We start from the raw sequence: 18,877 nt of genomic DNA on the forward strand, positions 1-18,877 counted from the left end.
AAAGTACTCCATGAAGCATAATAGCTACCCGCAGTAACCACCAGGGCTGAACACCAATGCAATGAAAAGGAAAAGATATTGGATGAAAAAAACAAGAACCTAGTCGTGCAACAAACAATTGCCCTGATGGATTCATTAGAACAACTCAGACAATTTTAGGACATAGTTTGCACAAGGTACCTGACAGACAACGCGACCCTGCAGACACTAGAGCAAGCAGATCCAGCAGCCTCAAGTAGACTAGCCGATGCCAACCGCACGAATGAAATCGTAGCCACAACAGAACCAAGAGAAAGGAGAAAAAAAGAAAGAAGACGGAGAGAGGAAGAGAAGAACAAAATCAAGGGACATAGGCATTGACAAGAAGAAGATAAAGCGGCAAAAACAGGTAAATAAATAGTAATGCATGGTGCCATACGCACCCTAAAGCAAACTCCTGTTTTCATACCTCAACTGAAAAGAACTGCCTCAATGCTTTCAGGAACGTACCAATAGCACGCCAGGCCAAGATGAACTCCAACAGCAGGATGGTGTCAACAACCCCAAAAACACGAATGAACGGAACAAACAAAGCAACTTCACAACAGACAATGCTACAACAACAACTACCCCAACACAAGCACAACATATGATCGACGTCGGAACCTGTGAAGAGGTCAGTATGAACATCCATTTTTCCTTTCAAAACTGGATAGAGTTATAAGTTAACTGACAAACCTCCAACAAAATATAGGCTCAGCTGAAGAACAATCAAGTCAGCAGCCCCGCCAACCAAATGCAAGAGGCTAACCCACAATCAACCGTTAGCATAACAAACGACAAAGAAGAAGAAAACAACGAAGAGGAGGTAAACTTCCATAGCCCACTATTCCCCACACCAAAATCTCATAAATGGCAGGAAAGAAAGTGAACCGCAAACTCATATTGTTTGATCTCCAGGTATCACAAGCACTGCAAGACCAAGAGACAACCCGTGTTGAAATTGAACCCCATAGTGCACCTCAAACAGACGAAGGCGTCACAGAACAGGAACTTTGTGTACAAGATATTTCCAGTGCCACAACATTGCAGATCACCATCACGAGTACAAAGGAGAAAGCCCAAGACATCCCAGCCGATGAGAAACAAGAGACTGTTATACCTGACAAAGAAACAGTCGATGCAGGCACGAATAACCCAGTCATCAACACAAATGTAAAAATTCAACAACAACAACCACTTTTCAAAATATTTATGATGTCTGAACTAGGGATGGCAATGGGTACCCATTACCCGCGTACCCTGTGGGTAAAAACCCTATTAGGGTAAGGGTATGGGACAAAAAATTACCCATGGGTACTTAAATGGGAAAATATCATACCCATCGGGTAGAGAGGGTACGGGTATGGGATCGTATAACCCATGCCCGCGTACCCATGTACCCATCTAAAATGTTGACAGGTGGGTTTCCGTTAATATCCCAATGTATTCATTTCCCTCCTAATCATGCTAGGTAAAAACTCTAATATGTATTCAAATTATCTCTATAATTTATCATGATTTCGTGAACTTAAAGTGTATGCATATGTGTTGTTATTTATGATTATGTGTTGTTGTTTAACATTTTTATATGTCACTTCATAGGCAAATACTTTTGTTTATGAGAATATGTTGTTGTTACAATATGTTGTTGTACATTGTTGTTTAAGATGTGTTGCTATTAATAATTTATGATTATATGTTGCTTTTTACAACTATTTTCTACTCAATTGATGTGTTCTAAACGCGGGTACTTTTACCTGCGGGTACCCATAAACCCTGTCGGGTGACGGGTATGGGAAAAAATTGTACCCTTGATGGGTATGGGTATGGGTGATGGGTAAACTCACGGCGGACGGGTAAGGGTATGGGGTAGCTCCACCCGTACCCATACCCTGCGGGTGCCATCCCTAGCCTGAACTACCTAATACACCCCGCCACCGCAATACAAAGATTATAAGGGATGTCTCACCCTTTTCTTTGAACAAATGCAGGAAACAAATGAGTACACTGATCTCGAAGATCAAGAACTTCAAACAACAACATCTAAAGAGGTGAGGTTACAAAGCTCAGACACAAATGAAGTTCAATCTATAATTTCATTTTTTATTAAACAGGAAGAGGAAGCAAGCAAAAGCACTAGCATAGACATTCAACAAGAAAAACAAGAGGACAACACGAGACAAGGAGAAGCCGTAGTTCCAGCAGTAGACAGTCCTGCAACTCCAGAGATAGAGGTCTTATAAAAAAATTGTAACTGAACAGTCAGAGATACACCCATTTCTTAAATATTTTTTGTGTTGGTGCAGGCACAAGAAGCTCAAGAAACCATCAACAATCAAGACCATCAAACACAACCAGAGGAGCCCAATGAACAACCCGAACATGTTCTTCAAACGATAGACAATAATGCCACTAAAGACCAAGCCACAAAAAATTCACTCACTAAACAATAGGTACCAGAGACAGCGGCAACGTCAACGACTGAAAAGGTAAACTTACGAAACCTGCAACTATGAAATTATAAAATTGCTGCGTGCACAATCAAATAAACTCCAAACTACCACATTTGTATTCACTCCAATGCACTCTCACTTTGCCGCCTCTATGTTTGAACAGCTGCAAGAAAAAAAGGTCAGTGACGATGAAAAGCAAAATAAAGAGCAAGAGAAGGACCCAAAACCACCACTGAACGAAGAATCAGCAGTAACAACAACAAATACAGAGGTGAAAACACATAATACCTCTTCATGAACTTATAGTTCAAAAACACGCATTTGACATTTCACTACTTACCTGCATCGCAGAGAGAGGAGACCAATGAGCAAAAGGAGGACACTGAAGAAGGGCAACATGTTCTTCAAAAGGCAGTCATCAACGTAACAGAAGACCAAGCCCCAAAATATTCACTCACCGAAAAACACGCAGCAGAGACGGCAGCAGCAACAACGACTGAAAAGGTAAAGTTACATATGTTGATCCTATCAAAGTATAAAATAGCTATGTGGAACCTCAAATGCACTGCCACTTAGCCACCTGTGTGTTTCAAAAGCTACAAGACAAAGACGACGGCAGCGGCGATGAACTACAAAAGAAAGAAGAAGAAGAAGAAGAAGATGCCCAAAAACCTCCACTCAATGAAGAACAAGCACAACATTCAGCAGCAGCAACGAGAACAGTAGGAGAGACAACAGAAGCAGCAACGATTGAGGAGGTAAAGTTACATAAGCTGATTCTACGAAAATATAAAGTAGTTCCATGACAACTCAAATGCACTCAAACTTACCCACCTTTATGATTGAACAGCTGCAAGACAAAAACCATGACAGTGACGATGAACACCAAAACAAAGAACAGGAGGATACCCAAGAAACTACACTCGACAAAGAACGGGTGGAACAGTCAGCATCACCAACGACAGCTCAACAGGTGAAGTTGCACAAAATATTTCCACAAAATTACACAACTTAATCACAATCAAAATAGCTCAAACAACGCACCAAATGCTTCGCTATTTTCCCATAACAGCTGCTATAATTAAAATAAAGTAGCAAGTTAAATTATTTCAATGTTTTTTCAATGATAACGCAGAAACACGAAGAAGGCGACCATGGAGATACAAGCAATGAAGCAGGTACACACATTGTTCCAGAGAAAGAAGCAGAAACCATCGAAGAAAACCCTACACCGTCATATGATGCCAATTCCCCTGGCAGAGAGGTCAGTGCCAACCAGGTTGAGACTGAAAAAAAGACGGAAAAGACCACCAGCAAGACACGACGGTTGACAAGGAAAAACATGATGCTAAGAAAGACACAGACAACTCAAATGAGGATGGAGCAAAAACTGAACAAAAGGGTACAATGCAAAAAGAAGAACATAACATGCCACAAGAAGCAGAAGGAGAACAAGAAAGGAACAACACTGGACAGGACATATCTTCTAGCACCGAAGCAGGCAAGACAATAGAAACTTAATTACTATCTTGTGATCTTGTGACTTGGAATTATTTACATTAAATTCAAAATCATCGCAGGCACAATGAAGAAAGGGGACAAAGATAGTGATTCCGTCAACAAAGCCATCAAAGACATGTACAACGCTGTATGCAAGCCATGAACACAGAGAGAAATGTAAGTTCATGCAACTAACACAAAACACATTATTACACACGATCATTTTGACTGTATCATGTGTAAACTAAAACATTTTTCTAAATATACTTTGCAGGGATGAGCTTTTCATTACAACAAACAAGTTTGATGTCAATCTAGGCCATGTCGCCGAAAGCTTCAAGGTCGGTAAATCAGTACGCACCGAAGCAATCGAGCCCATGCTAACAATCTTGAGAAAACAACTTAATGTCACAGGGAGAAAGATTTTGTCGTTAAGCAACACTGTAAGTAAAGATCACGGCAAAATAATCACGTTTAAAACAATATATATGATTTTATAAATAGATAAACTTCCCCTATAACTGAACTGACAAATTCCCCTTGTGTATCTGTGACAAAACAAGCAGCACTCGATAAAGGAAGTCGACGACGAAGATCCAATGTGCTACAGAAATAATGATCAAGAACACATTAGAAGAAATTACTACCTGCCAAGCTTACATCATTTTTCAACATGCAAGAAGAAGAAAAACTGCAAGATTATAACATGGTAAGCAGATCAGCTTGCGTATATGTTATGCAAAGTTCTCTTTTTATTTTATGTTTCTAAATATAAGAAGATTTCCAAATATTTTCTTTTTAGTTTTTGTTTTGCAGTTCCTTCTACCATGTTCGCTGCGCGGGTTTGAGCAAGACGAAAATACAAGTCATTACTTCACCATTACAGTTAACATGCAAAAACAACGCTTTGAACTCCTTGACTCTTCAACTGCATATCCAGGCACAATAGAATTCTTCAACAATGTAACCAGCAAATTAATGAAAATATGGAAGCACGTAAGCACAGAGCTACACCTTTCACAAAAAAGCATCAACCATTTCAAAAGGGTCAAACTGCGGGTGCCACTTCAAGGAGAAGACACGTAAGCACTTCCAACATTTCACTTCTTTCTTTTTTTCAATGCAAGATTCAATACTACAATTACTGAAATAATTCTGTTCTTTCGTCTTTTCAATGCAACAATTACCACTATCGTTGCTCCAACACTTCTCTTCTTTCCGTTTCTTGAATGCAACAATCTTACTAGTACCATTCCTCTACATGCAGAATGGACTGCACATTATATATGTACATGAACTTGAAACACTACTCGAATGATGGAACAGCAGCAAACTTAGAGCCAGAACAAGTACCAGAGTTGAGGAAAAAATTCTATATCAACTAATCAGTCAACACAGAGGGAATACTAAACTGTCATTAATCAAGTGTACAACAGGTTAGTCTTTTCAGAAACTAATCCTCACAATTTTTTCACACTAAAAGAAGTAATATTCTTTTTTTAATTATTATTTTTTGATTCTAACAGATATGCTGAAGTATGAAGTCGATATGGGAGACAAAGAAATGCAATAGACAGAATGTTGCGTACTAGAAGAGTTTCCGCCAAATCCTGAGCCAAAAGAACATATTATGCATGCGACAACCACAAAAGAGCATGAAGTTATTGATATATCCAGTAAACACAAAGAGGTTATGGATGCCAGCAGCCACGCCGTCGCCCAAGAATCTTGCACAGACCACGAAGAAAAGGATCCACCAATAGAACCACATCAACCACCACCAGACGACAAGATACCACACCATGCTGAAGAGGAAACGGACGAGCAAAATATCAACAGCAATATCCTGAGCACAGAGCAACTAACATGCATTGATTTAAAACAGGATGTCAGAAGCAACGACGTACAAATTACACAACAACAAGTTTCTGAGCAGAAGAAACAGCCTGTTCTTCTTCAAGAAGAAACAGGCTCGGCAGGCAATCAGCAAGGCACCTCCAGCACCATCTCTCTAGACTTCCTAAAACCCAAAACAATTGAAAAGCAAGAAGAAGTTCATGAATTTCTTTCAAGCCTTAACCCGCTCCAACTAGACGAATACAACGAGCATCTAAAGATGGGCGTTGAATTCGATGTAATCAAAACATGGCTGAATGACCATGAAAGCTATGAATTCGACAAAGATGCCAAGCCGTATCTGACAATCTTGCAGCAAGAATCAGGAGAACATTCAATGCCTCAATCATCTGAGAACAGCTCAGACAAGAAAATCTCGGTCAAGAAGAGACCCGTAAAGCCTTCAAGAAGGCTCCATGGAAAAATCATGATTCCTACTTTTGTCCCAGGAGATTTCAAATTTATGAACAAAGCCAGAGCACTTCATGAATACCTATTCAGCAAAGAAGGACAGGACGAATGCGGAGAGTAAGTACTTTCTCTTGTCACAACAAAAAACAAAGAAATGTTGCCCCTTTTTTAACCAACCTAACTAATGTATAAAAATTTTCTGCTTGCAGTCTAAACGTATATATTAGCTCGAAGCGACCCGATTGGATTACAGGAAAACAAATAATGGATCAGCTACAGAAAGGAGATGATGGACAGATGGAGGGCTCCATCGCAAACGCATTGTTCGAAGAATGGACAGTGCAGCAACAATACAACACAACCGATAAAGCCATACTTCCCGCAGAATTTGCAAACGTATGAAGTCCAATTTGACAAAAACACTTGCATCATTTCAGTGATTACAAAGATTGAACTAAAAACTAGAAAACTTTCTGGTCGCAGATCGTGCTCGGTGTTAAAATTGGAGAAAAAGGAGGACTAGCAGAATTCAATGAGGACGAAGCATTGAAACAGTTTGCACCCCTTGTAACAGGGAAGGAACTTTTAAAGAAAAAGCTGGTAAGTTAATAGAAATATACAAACATAATTCATTTTTCCTACAGATTGTACATTTACATGTCATTTAATTCTCCTGACAAGAATGAACTTTAACTCACTCTGTCTCCAAACACCGCAGATTATGATACCTCACAACACAGCTAAACACTACACACTGTACGTGCTCAACAAGTACACGAGCTCCATCGACATACTTGACTCACTGAATTACAGACACGGAGACAGAAAAAATACATGGAAAACACACCATAAGGATCACCCAGAACTGGTACGTCAATTCAACCTTGTTTTCTAATTGGTTTTCCAATTCCTGCATTCCCTTGTTTAATGGCAAAACCCAACAATAACACCAAACCGTAATCACAGATTAAAAGGATGCACGCACTCATGAAGAAGCATTACGGCGAAGCGGAGCTACGAGCCAACAGCGAACCGAACTGGTCGAGGATAGCAGAAACACCTAACAGAGTTTGCGTGCCAAAACAGCAGGGTACCCAATGCGGACACTTCATGGTTCAATTTGCAAAATACTGGAATGGCATTGATCTCATAAAAGATGATGAGGATTTCAATGTAAGTGAATAGTATAAGAGCAACAATTTTAATTTTTACAAGCAGCACTACTTGAATAGTTCAATTATCTCATGAAAGAAAAATTAAAGAATATCCAATGACCTCCATGCAGCAAAGCAACGTAGATGCCGAGTGGAAACCAGAGTTCCTTTTTACAGCCATATTTGGTGAAACAAACCAAGTAAAGTGGAAGGATCTACCTGGAAGAATCAAAGAATTCAAACCAGAAACTTCAAAGTTCTTTTCCACCAACAAAGGTAAGAAAATCATTTCTAATTATCTTTTTTTTGTAATAACCTACCCATCCCACGGTTCACGAATGTCTTTCGTATCACGAGAGCTTACATATTACATGTTGCTTCCGCTGACAGAAACAGATGAAACAAAAAGGAAAAAAAGACGAAGCACCAGTCCATACCCAAAACATTCTCATTGCTTCCAACACACAAAGGAGGCGTCCAACCTCTTCCATCTAGTCATGAGCTACAACTGGTAGGAGGAATACAAAAAGTGAGCTATTTTCTATTGCACCTCAAAATAGTTGGACAGAGGCCAAAAATAATGTAAAAATCTGTTTCTCACTGACCGTGACCTCCAAAATTATTTTATCTCCCTGTCGCAGCAAAACTATATTTAGGCGCATCCGGAGGGACAGTGAAAGCACGCAACTTACTGGAGCCCAACTGAAGGCAGTATTTGGTCCAAGACCAGCACAGACGAACATACCACATCATATGAAAAAGAGGGTGCTCGATGACATAGCAGAAATCTGGGAAAGCAGACAAGATTCAAAAGAGAGCGACAGAGTAATATTAGGCCCAAACTTTGCAGAGGTAAACTTTTAAGAAGCAAAATATTGTCTATATTGCAACACCTACTCTTTTTATAGTGTTATACACAGCTCTTTTTTCTAACAGTTTTTTTCATCATAATTATTGTTTGCATCATATATTGGATTTAAAGGAACACAAAACTAGTATTACAAAATTTAAAAATGAATTGCAAAAAACAAAGAATCAGCTGGTTCCCATGTATCTCAAGGAAAATCAACGGAAAAAGCTCTCAACAGCAAACATGGTAACAACCCTTTCCTCCATGACAAAATCACAAAATATGTGTTCCATTAAATTACTTTATATTAAACTTTCATCTAAGCAACAAGTATTTTGTACGTAGATATTCATTCCAATGGAGAAGGATGACCGCTATGTACTATATGTGCTGGACAAATACAAACACAAAGTTCACATTATTGATCCTCGAGAAACGACTCCAGAGGAATTTGAGAAAGAAAAGATAGACATGGATAAATTTGATCCAAAAGAAGCAAGTCGAGTTCTTCAGGAAGATGAAGATGCTGAAAAAGAAAGAGAAAGACAGTTTCAGGAATATCATGTTCATAAGTCGGCAATCGTAAGCATTTATACATAACATTTTTTTCAGTTTTACAAGTTGCAATATTAAAACAATTAATTACAAAATGCAATATTCCCAGGTACCTAGGTTTAATGAAGTCTTCAACATCATACTAGGACAAACAATGAATGCCAAGTGTACGAGATGGCAGATTCATACCGTGCAAGATGTTCCAGTGGTAGAAAAGGAAGAATCAACATTTGCTGTTTTAAAGCTTGCATTCATCTACAATGGTGAAAAGTTTGTCGAAGACCTGGAAGATTTGACAGTAAGTTTATATAGATTTACTTATAAACAACTTATATGCACAAACTCTAATAATATACTTCTCTTCTCGGCAAAATTTCACAGGATGAGGTCGAAGACTGGAGGGCAGAGGCAATGTACATTCTCTTAAGTAGCAAGATGAATCAAGTCAAAGCTAGTGAAATGGGTGACGAGATTAGCAAGATCTTGAGCAAAAATGAAGACTAAAACTTTTAATTTAGCCCGCGAGGCTAATTCTATCTAGACGTGACAAAAAAGTTTATCAATAACTCACATTTCTATGTAATGTAGTTAGAAATTGCGTGTTTACCGACAACAGTGCCTCTTACATCATCAGAGAGTGCCAGTAAACTATAAACAACAATGCCTCTTCTTATTTGTACGACAGTAGTAACTCCCAAAACGAACCCTTACGCGTGACTCTGGAAACCATCCTCCAGTGCCTCTAGAGGCGACATGGCCTTGTGCCACCAAACCCTGGGTCACCATGCCTCCGGGCAATATCCACACACACACACACATACCCTTATGCGTGACTCTGGAGACCACCCTCCCGTGCCTCCAGAGGCGACATGGCCTTGTGCCACCAAAGCCTGGGTCACCATGCCTCCGGGCAATATCCACACACACACACACACATATCCTTACGCGCGACTCTGGAGACCACCCTCCCGTGCCTCCAGAGGCTACATGGCCTTTTGCCACCAAAGCCTGGGTCACCATGCCTGCGGGCAATATCCACACACACACACACACCCTTACGCGTGACTCTGGAGACCACCCTCCCGTGCCTCCAGAGGCGACATGGCCTTGTACCACCAAAGCCTGGGTCACCATGCCTCCGGGCAATATCCACACACACACATACTAAGAGCGCCTCAACCGTGGCTACCTCCTACGCACACGTGACTTCACATGCTTCAAACCGGTGCCTCCAGAGGCAACATACCAATGCCTTCGAAGTATGCACACATGTGCATGCATGCACAAACCTATATATCCTCAACAAAGCCTAGCTCTTAAGCAGACGTGACTGCACATGCTTCAAACCCGTGCCTTTCGAAACAAAGCAGCTTGCCTTTTGCATGACCTGCTATATAAAAATTAAACAAGCACGAGGTTCCCTCGCGCCGGAGGTGCCGTGTCACACCGTGACGGACAATGCGTCGCACGAACCAGCACGCTGCACGACCAACACACACTTCGACCAATGCCCCCCCTTCAAGATGTTTATGAAAACTAAACGAGCCGAAGGCGAGCAGGAGGTTCCCTCATGCCAGAGGCGCCGTGTCACACCGTGACGAACAAGCGCCGCACGAACCAGCACGCTGCACGACCAACACACACTTCGACCAATGCCCCCCTTCAAGATGTTTATGAAAATTAAACGAGCCGAAGGCGAGTAGGAGGTTCCCTCGCGCCGGAGGCGCCGTGTCACACCGTGACGGACAACGCGCCGCACGAACCAGCATGCTGCACGACCAACACACACTTCGACCAATGCCCCCCCTTCAAGATGTTTATGAAAACTAAACGAGCCGAAGGCGAGCAGGAGGTTCCCTCGGGCCGGAGGCGCCGTGTCACACCGTGACGAACAACGCGCCGCACGAACCAGCACGCTGCACGACCAACACATACTTCGACCAATGCCCCCCTTCAAGATGTTTATGAAAATTAAACGAGCCGAAGGCGAGCAGGAGGTTCCCTCGCGCCGGAGGCGCCGTGTCACACCGTGACGGACAACGCGCCGCACGAACCAGCACGTTGCACGACCAACACACACTTCGACCAATGCCCCCTTCAAGATGTTTATGAAAATTAAATGAGCCGAAGGCGAGCAGGAGGTTCCCTCGCGCCGGAGGCGCCGTGTCACACCGTGACGGACAACGCGCCGCACGAACCAGCACGCTGCACGACCAACACACACTTCGACCAATGCCCCCCCTTCAAGATGTTTATGAAAACTAAACGAGCCGAAGGCGAGCAGGAGGTTCCCTCGCGCCGGAGGCTCTTTTCTTCAATTTAGTAAATTTATAGACCCGTGCCTGTCCTAGTGTTCACCTGTGCCTATAAAGAAGTCACACGATTGAACGATTCTGGAGACTGCCGTTTTACATTAAAAAGTTGCTTTTTTTCTTTACTTGAAAGGTCACATTTGATAGTGTTGATAGTCCCCGCCCGTAACTACCCCATAAATCTCCATTATCCGGAAATATAATGAGAACAAAAAGGGAAACAGGGAACCAACCGCGCGAGCTGGTATATTCTTTGTGTTTTCGCGCGGAAAGGAAAAACAGAAAATTCTGGTAGTTCGAGGGTCAAACTGCAAAACGCACCGAACCACAAACCAGAAAGGAAAAACCGGGAACCAACCGCGCGACTGGTTTTCCCTTGCGGGAGCGCTCCGCGCGCGACACTTGTCACGTGCGGAGTGCTCCCGAACTGCTCGTTACGAGCGCTCCGAAGGAGCGCTCGTTAACTAGTTGCTCCCGCTTCTTTTTGTTTCCACTATTCGCTTACTGCGTAATAATTAGGCCGGCCCGTATGCGTGTCACTTCGGCGAAGCTGCGACGATCGGCCGCACGCGGGCGGCGTACAGGAGCTCTCTGAAAACAGCCTAACAGGTTGAAAACATATGGCCTAGCGTGCTAAACATGCCACAGCTCGGCCCGTTTAATAACTAGGCCATGCCTGGGCTGATCGGGTCATGCGGGCCGGCACAGCATGGCCCGGCTATTAAACGTGCCACGGCGGGCTGGACCGTGCAAGGCACGATTAGCACAGGCCAGGCCGGGCCGGGCCCGTTTGGCCATCTCTGAGTTAAAAGCGGGCCTGATTAGGCGCAGGATTAGGCCGCTAATCCCGTCGCGGCCGGGCGGAACATCATCCGCTATTCCACTATCCACTGCTACGGTTAACAGTCAATGTATAAAAAATGCTGCTGCCCTAATAAAAACTATAAAAATGCTACGGTTAGCAGGTTATCGATCCGCTTCAAAAAAAAAAAGCAGGTTATCGATCCTCCATCGCCGCCGAGAAGCGCCGCCGCCGTCGCGTCCTCATGGATAATGGCGGCCCACGCCGTCGCGGCCTCAAACCAAGGTATTTCTCCTCGCGCGCACGAAGAGACCCCGAGCCAGTTCCCCGTCAGTTCGTCCTCCTCGCCCAGAGTGATGAATCCACTGTACAGATTGATTTATCCTAACCCCTTTGAATCCTTTCAGCGGCGCCATGGAGGGGAAGAGTTCCGCGAAGAAGAAGGCAAGGACGGCAGTGCCGGCGACGGCCAGCCTCCTGACGGACGACCTCATCTTGGAGATCCTCTCCCGCCTCCCCGCCAGGTCCGTCCACCGCTTCAAGTGCGTCTCCCCGGCCTGGCGCGACCTCATCGCCGACCCCGCCCACCGCAAGAAGCTGCCCCAACCCCTCGCCGGTTTCCTATACAACACCTACCACAGGCCGGACCCCCGCTTCTACAACTTTCACTTCGCCAAAGTCTCCGGCGCCGCAGCCCCGCCGGTCGACCCGTCCCTCTCTTTCCTGCCTTCCGACGAGTACTGGTACGTAGACCAGCTGGACACCTGCAACGGCCTCCTCCTCTGCCGCGCCCACATGTTGCCTTCTTCTCCTTCCGGGGACAAGAATACGCGGGTTGAATCCCATTACATCGTGTGCAATCCGGCCACCGGGAGGTGGGTCGACCTCCCCCCTCACCCCGAGGTGCCACCCGGCGGTCGCATCTTCGCTCGCTTGGCTTTTGATCCAGCAGCCTCGTCCCATTTCCGCGTTCTTCCAGTTTAAGGACAGCCAGCAGAAGGAATACGTCACAGGAGTGAACATCTACTCCTCTCAAACCGGGGCATGGATTTGTAGAGAAAGCCGCTTGGTTGAGAAAATTAGCCTGTTCACTGGCCTCGCAAGTGTCTTCTTTCACGGTATGCTGCACTTGCTTGGTTTATTGTATCCCATGAACATGGAGGATGATGCTGTGCTGGTAGCCGTGGACATGGAAGGCCAGGTGTGGAACACTATCCGTGTGCCGTCTGGTGGTTTGAGTTTCGGTAGAATTGGATTGTCACAGGGGTGCTTGCACTATGCTGCCACACCGCTAGCTACTGACGACAAGAAGAAGAAGGAGAGGAAGAAGAAAAAGAATGATACATCGACAGTCTGGTGCATGAAGGATTATGATAGTAAAGAGTGGGTCTTGAAGCATAGTGTCAGCAAGGATGAGCTGCGGAGCATAACTGGTGTGGACTATAAAGTGGCTGCTTTTCATCCAGACCGTGAAACCATTTTTTTGGATTCATATGATGTTGATACATTGGTGTCATATGATATGCAGCATCGGAAATTCCATCAAATCCGTAGTCTTCGGGAAAACAGGGCAACACTATTTGTACCCTATGTTCCATTGTTCTCAGACTCATTTGCAGGTGCAGATGGACAGTAGTGTTACCTATAAGTCAAGCTTGTGCTTCTTCTAAGAATTTGCTCTTCTGTAGGCGCTGAACTATTTTTGTCTGTTGATCTCTGAATTTGCTTAAGTTATGTCATTTAACTTGTGTGCTCCTGCTAGCTTGATTTTCTGTTTGGAAAAACATGGTTACTATTCTTGTCGCTGAATTATTCAATTTACTGGTGCTTGTGTCCTATTGTCTGGATACGAATTAGTTTCATGTCGCAAAGTTATTCTGAAATCTGGTTCTCGTGTTCAAGACACTAAGGATCTTGTGTCCTAAATCCTAAGATTACTACTCGCTCCGTTTCTAAATATAAGTCTTTTTAGAGATTCCAATAAGGGACTACATACGGAGCAAAATGCACTCTAAAATATGTCTATATACATCCATATGTAGTTTGTATTAAAATCTCTAAAAAGACTTATATTTAGAAACGGAGGGAGTACATTATTAGTGAGGGTTGTTGGTAAACTTTTTACTGTACTGAGAGTCTCTATCAGATTGTTGCAATGTCTATTTGATTCTAGCCCTCAGGATTTCGGTGATGCATTCCCAGTGAGCAAAGTTCTTTTTATCTACTACTTGTCCTGTAGCTAATGAATTCATAATGCTGTGGCTTAACTTCTGCTACTCCCTCCAATCCAAATTAATTGTCGCAGCTCTAGTACAACTTGTACTAAAGTTGTACTCCCTTAGTGATCTAAATGATCTTATATTAGTTTACAGCGGGAGTACTAATTTGGATCGGAGGGAGTACCTAATTTGTTAACCCAACTGAATACTTGCATCAATGATGAAAGAAAACGTGCAGATGTGCAGTAGTGTTTCACACCTTTCGTAATGAAATTTTTTCTTGCTGGGTGAGAAAAACAAGAAATGCTTATTTCTTCCCTGTGTTCCTCTTTTCTGGGAGTCTCCTAAATGATGACATTCAATCTGCTTGTGCTTACACTGCCGCTAGATTGATTGTTTGTTCGGAGCAATGCCTGGCATACCTACAGATTAATCATATCGATGTGTGCAGCTTAGTTTACTGAAAGTCTCAATAAGAATGTTTCAACGTGAGTATATTTGATCTTAGTCCTAAGTGGTATTGCACTGCATCGAACAAGTTCCTCTTATCTAAGCTAATGAATTCTGGCGAACCCAGTCTGAATTTCTATCACTACACCATATAATTACACCATGGTTTATTCAGTTTCTGACCTGAGTAAATCTATTGAACTATGTCCCACAATTTCCCCATGTTTCCTGTCATTTTCTAGACATCTGTGATGTTTCTTTGGAAACTACATTCCCGTTACAGTATTACCCAATCCTCGTAGAATTATTTTTTGCTCCTACATGTTTTCCATATCACACGAACTCACAAGCACACCGAAAAAGAAAAAATTATTTCCTACAACTTAGTAGTGAATTGGTTCATATACATAGTCCGTCAGTTATCGAAACCATTTCCTTTACTCCTGTTTTCCAGCAGCTTGAACTGAAATAGGGACATTGCAGTGTACATTCATCGATCGTGTCACCATAATCACAGCAAAGCAATGTGATCTGAGAAACTTTACCACGCTGATGGTCCGTGAAACCTCTGCGGTTAATTTGTTGCTCTATTCGTTCAGATGTGTTCTCTGAAGGTTGTTTGTTCCAGTATACTCCAACATGTACACACGGCTCCCTCCACGGCCGGACAACTGACACGATGCCAACCATTAGGCACGGCGACGGTAAGACGACGCTGTACCGGCCGGCGGACGGTGCACGTCGATGGAACATGTGCTTCACCATCGTCTACTCATTTGTGAGCAAGGTCATTGCCTTGGTCGACCAACTTTGGGGTAGTCCGGAAGCTTGTGAGGTCATGTCTCCCCGAGTCTGTCTCGCATGATCTGGGATGGTCGTCCATCCCTCTTCATCGTCTTCCTCTACAGGATGGCGGTTTGTTACCGAGATTTTTGTCGCCGACATCTTCTGACTCTCATAGATGACTTCTCGGCTGCTGCACCAACAACATTTCCATGGCCTTGAGGCTATTTTCAGAGTTCCATGGGTGGCATTGAGCCTGCTTCGCTCAGGGCGCACCGCCAGTGGGTGTAGGAGTAGGATGACGTTAATTTATCCAAGGACCGGTATGTAATTTTATTTTTTTAAGGACGACCTTGTAAGGATTGACTGATTTCCTTAATAAAGATATTCAGATGACATCTTTAGTATATATGTCATTTGGCAAAATTAAATAAACACGGTGAAGATAAACGAGTGAGCAATCTGGTCTCAAGTTTCACGTCCTATAGACAAATTCTTATAGGGAATGGAAGACAAAGTTTTTTTAGGCTTTTTTTAGACATATTTTCTTTAAAAAAAAGTTAGGCGAAGACAAAGTTTGTTGCGCTGTACAGAGGTGAAGTTTTTTTTTTCCAGAAACTGTACAGAAGTAAATTCTTTTTTTGAGACATGCACAAAAGTTTTTTTTTTCTGAGAAAAGAGACATGTGCAGAAGTGAAGTGGAGGGGCCAACATTTTTGTTTTGAGGGAGGGGCTGACATTTTTTTTTTTGAGACAAGAGGGAGGGGCTGACATGGCCATGGAAGATACTAGTATAATGTAAAACACGGCCCAGTATTTCCCTGCTAATGCTTTTGCGGCCCAACATTACCCACCATCCATCCACTGCTACAGTAACGTTTCCCCAATCGGTGGGTTACCGAACCCCCGTCGCCGCCTACGCCGCCGCCGCCGTCGCGTCCGACGAACAATCGCATCCTACGCCGCCGCCTCAAGCCAAGGTATTTCTCTTCACGCGCACGGGAAAACCGTCTGCTACCCCATCAATTCGTCCTTCTAACCCAGATTGATGAATCCCTTGTTCCTTTAAGCGTCACCATGGAGGAGAAGAGCTCTCGGCACAAGAAGGCAAGGGCGACCAACCCTCCGGCGTCGGCGCAGGAGGCAGTTCCGGTGGCGGAGGCGGCCAGCCTCCTGACGGACGACCTCATCGTGGAGATCCTCTCCCGCCTCCCCGCCAGGTCCGTCCACCGCTTCAAGTGCGTCTCGCCGTCCTGGCGCGCCCTCATCACGGACCCCGCCAACCGCAAGAAGCTGCCCCAGGCCCTCGCCGGCTTCCTCTACAGCACCTTCCACAGGAGAGACCCCCACTTCCATGAATTCCACTTCGCCAACATCTCCAACAGCCCATCCCCGCCGGTTGACCCGCTCCTCCCTTTCTTGCCATCCGACAAGTACCTGTATGTCAACCAGCTGGACACCTGCAATGGCCTCCTCCTCTGCCGCGTCCACATGGCCCCTTCTTCTCCTTCCGGGGACGAGAATACGCCGGTTGAATCCCATTACATCGTGTGCAATCCGGCCACCGGGAGGTGGGTCGACCTCCCCCCTCACCCTGAGGCGCCTCCTGACAGCTTCGTCTTCGCTCGTTTGGCTTTTGATCCAGCAGTCTCCTCCCATTTCCGTGTTCTTCAATTTGAGAACAGCGATCTGAAGAAATACGTCACAGGAGTCAACGTATACTCTTCGCAAACTGGAGCCTGGAATCATAGAGAAAGTCGCTTGTTTGAGAAAATTACCCTCTTCGCCGGCCTTTCCGGTGTCTTCTTTCACGGTATGCTACACTTGCTTGGTTGGCTGCACCACCCCCTGTACATGGACGAAAATTTTGTGCTGGTAGCAGTGGACGTGGAGGGGCAGGTGTGGAAGACTACCCGTTTGCCTTCACGTGGTTTGGGTTTTGGTAGAATTGGATTGTCACAGGGGTGCTTGCACTATGCTAGCAAAGTCCTACCTACTGTTGACAATAACAAGAAGAAGAAGAAGAAAAAGGAGGAGGATACATCTCTAGCTGCCGAGATAGCAGCAGTCTGGTGCATGAAGGATTATGATAGTAAGGAATGGATTTTGAAGCATAGTGTCACCATTGCTGAGTTATGGAGCATAACTTCGGCAGAGTTCGATGTTGCTGCTATTCATCCAGACCGCGGCAGCATTTTCTTGTATTCATATGATGATGATACATTGGCATCATACGATATGCAACATCGACTTCATCGTATCCTTCATCTCGAGGAAAACAACACAGCAATATTTCTACCCTATGTTCCACTCTTCTCAGACTCATTTGCAGGTGCAGATGGGCAGTAGTGTTACCTAGGAGTCAAGTTTGTGTTTCCTTCTAGAACGGGATCTTCTTTAGGCTAAACTATTTGTCTGTTGGATTTTTGAATCGACTTAAATTATGTCATTCGATTTGCTGGTGGTTATGTGCTCCTTTGAGCTTGATTTTTCTGTTTGCAGCAATCCTTGGTAGCCTTAGAGATTAAGCATATTGCAGTTTTCAAAGAAGATTGTTAAGCTATTGTCCTAGGTACAAATTAGTTTCATGTGGCTAAAGTATTCTAAAATCTGGTTTTCATAGCCATGATATGTAAGGATTATGTGTCCTAAATCCTAATATTACTTAGTGTAATTTGTGTATTTATTGGAAGTCTCAATCTCAGACTGTTGCAAAGCCTATTTGATGTTAGTCCTCAAGATCTGGGTGAGGTGCTGCCACTGCAATTTTTTCTATCTGGGTGAACTGAAAAATTGCTTTTGTTCGACAAAAGAAAAGGCCAGCTTTCCTAAAAAGCTTTCTTGCTGGGTGAGAAAAACAAGACATGGCTATTTGTACCCTCTGCTCCTCTGTTCTGGGAGTCATTAGCTGGTGCTTACACCCCAACTAGCTTGATTGTTTGTTCGGAGCAATGTGTGGTATCCCAACAGATATGCCCTGGACACGAATTTTCTCCATGTGGCTAGATTATAATGTAATCTGGCTTTATTGGCCATAATATTTGAGGAATATTAGTGGGTGCAGCTTGTTGTCACGACCCAGGCACATACATATGATGAGCAATCAGATCAATACCGATTTCGGTTACAAGAGAAGGAATTTGAGGTGAGAATCAGCAACAAGGGGTGAGATACACGAAGCAGGAAGGTGAGGAACAGGAGCAAGAGGATGAGGATGAGAGGCTTCAAGACGTTTCAATGGTTGGCTGCCCTTCTGTGTTGCGTCTCTCCTTATATAGACATTGCTTCAGATCCTTGCAGCTAGGCCCAGCCCATTTCACGGAGGAAGACCCGCCAAGAGTAAAAGGGGCATGGCCCTGGGGGCATGACACTTGTCAACGTGTTAGTGTACTGAATGTCTCAATCGTACTGTCGCAATGTCTATTTGATCTTAGTCCTCAGGCTGGTCATAGTGGGAGTAACTTAGATAGT

The 18,877-nt window shown here is 44.0% G+C and overlaps 1 protein-coding gene and 1 pseudogene across 1 annotated transcript; both read left to right on the plus strand.

Annotated features, from left to right (window-relative positions):
- Window positions 1-12,084: 12,084 nt before the first annotated feature.
- On the plus strand, window positions 12,085-13,785 carry LOC120973678 (F-box protein At5g49610-like; annotated as a pseudogene).
- A 2,464-nt stretch (window positions 13,786-16,249) lies between these two features.
- LOC109780799 (F-box protein At5g49610) lies at window positions 16,250-18,098 on the plus strand. The gene is made up of 2 exons (XM_020339385.4): window positions 16,250-16,386; window positions 16,477-18,098. Exon 2 carries the CDS (start codon window positions 16,484-16,486, stop codon window positions 17,753-17,755), a length of 1,272 nt encoding a protein of 423 aa, XP_020194974.1. The 5' UTR covers window positions 16,250-16,386; window positions 16,477-16,483; the 3' UTR covers window positions 17,756-18,098.
- Window positions 18,099-18,877: the final 779 nt, after the last annotated feature.

Source organism: Aegilops tauschii, chromosome 2 (assembly GCF_002575655.3).
Source record: "Aegilops tauschii subsp. strangulata cultivar AL8/78 chromosome 2, Aet v6.0, whole genome shotgun sequence".
NCBI classification, from domain to species: domain Eukaryota; kingdom Viridiplantae; phylum Streptophyta; class Magnoliopsida; order Poales; family Poaceae; genus Aegilops; species Aegilops tauschii.

Excerpts from the sequence above, each read along its gene's own strand:
- LOC109780799 (XM_020339385.4), top strand. The coding sequence starts at position 16,484 with ATGGAGGAGAAGAGCTCTCGGCACAAGAAGGCAAGGGCGACCAACCCT.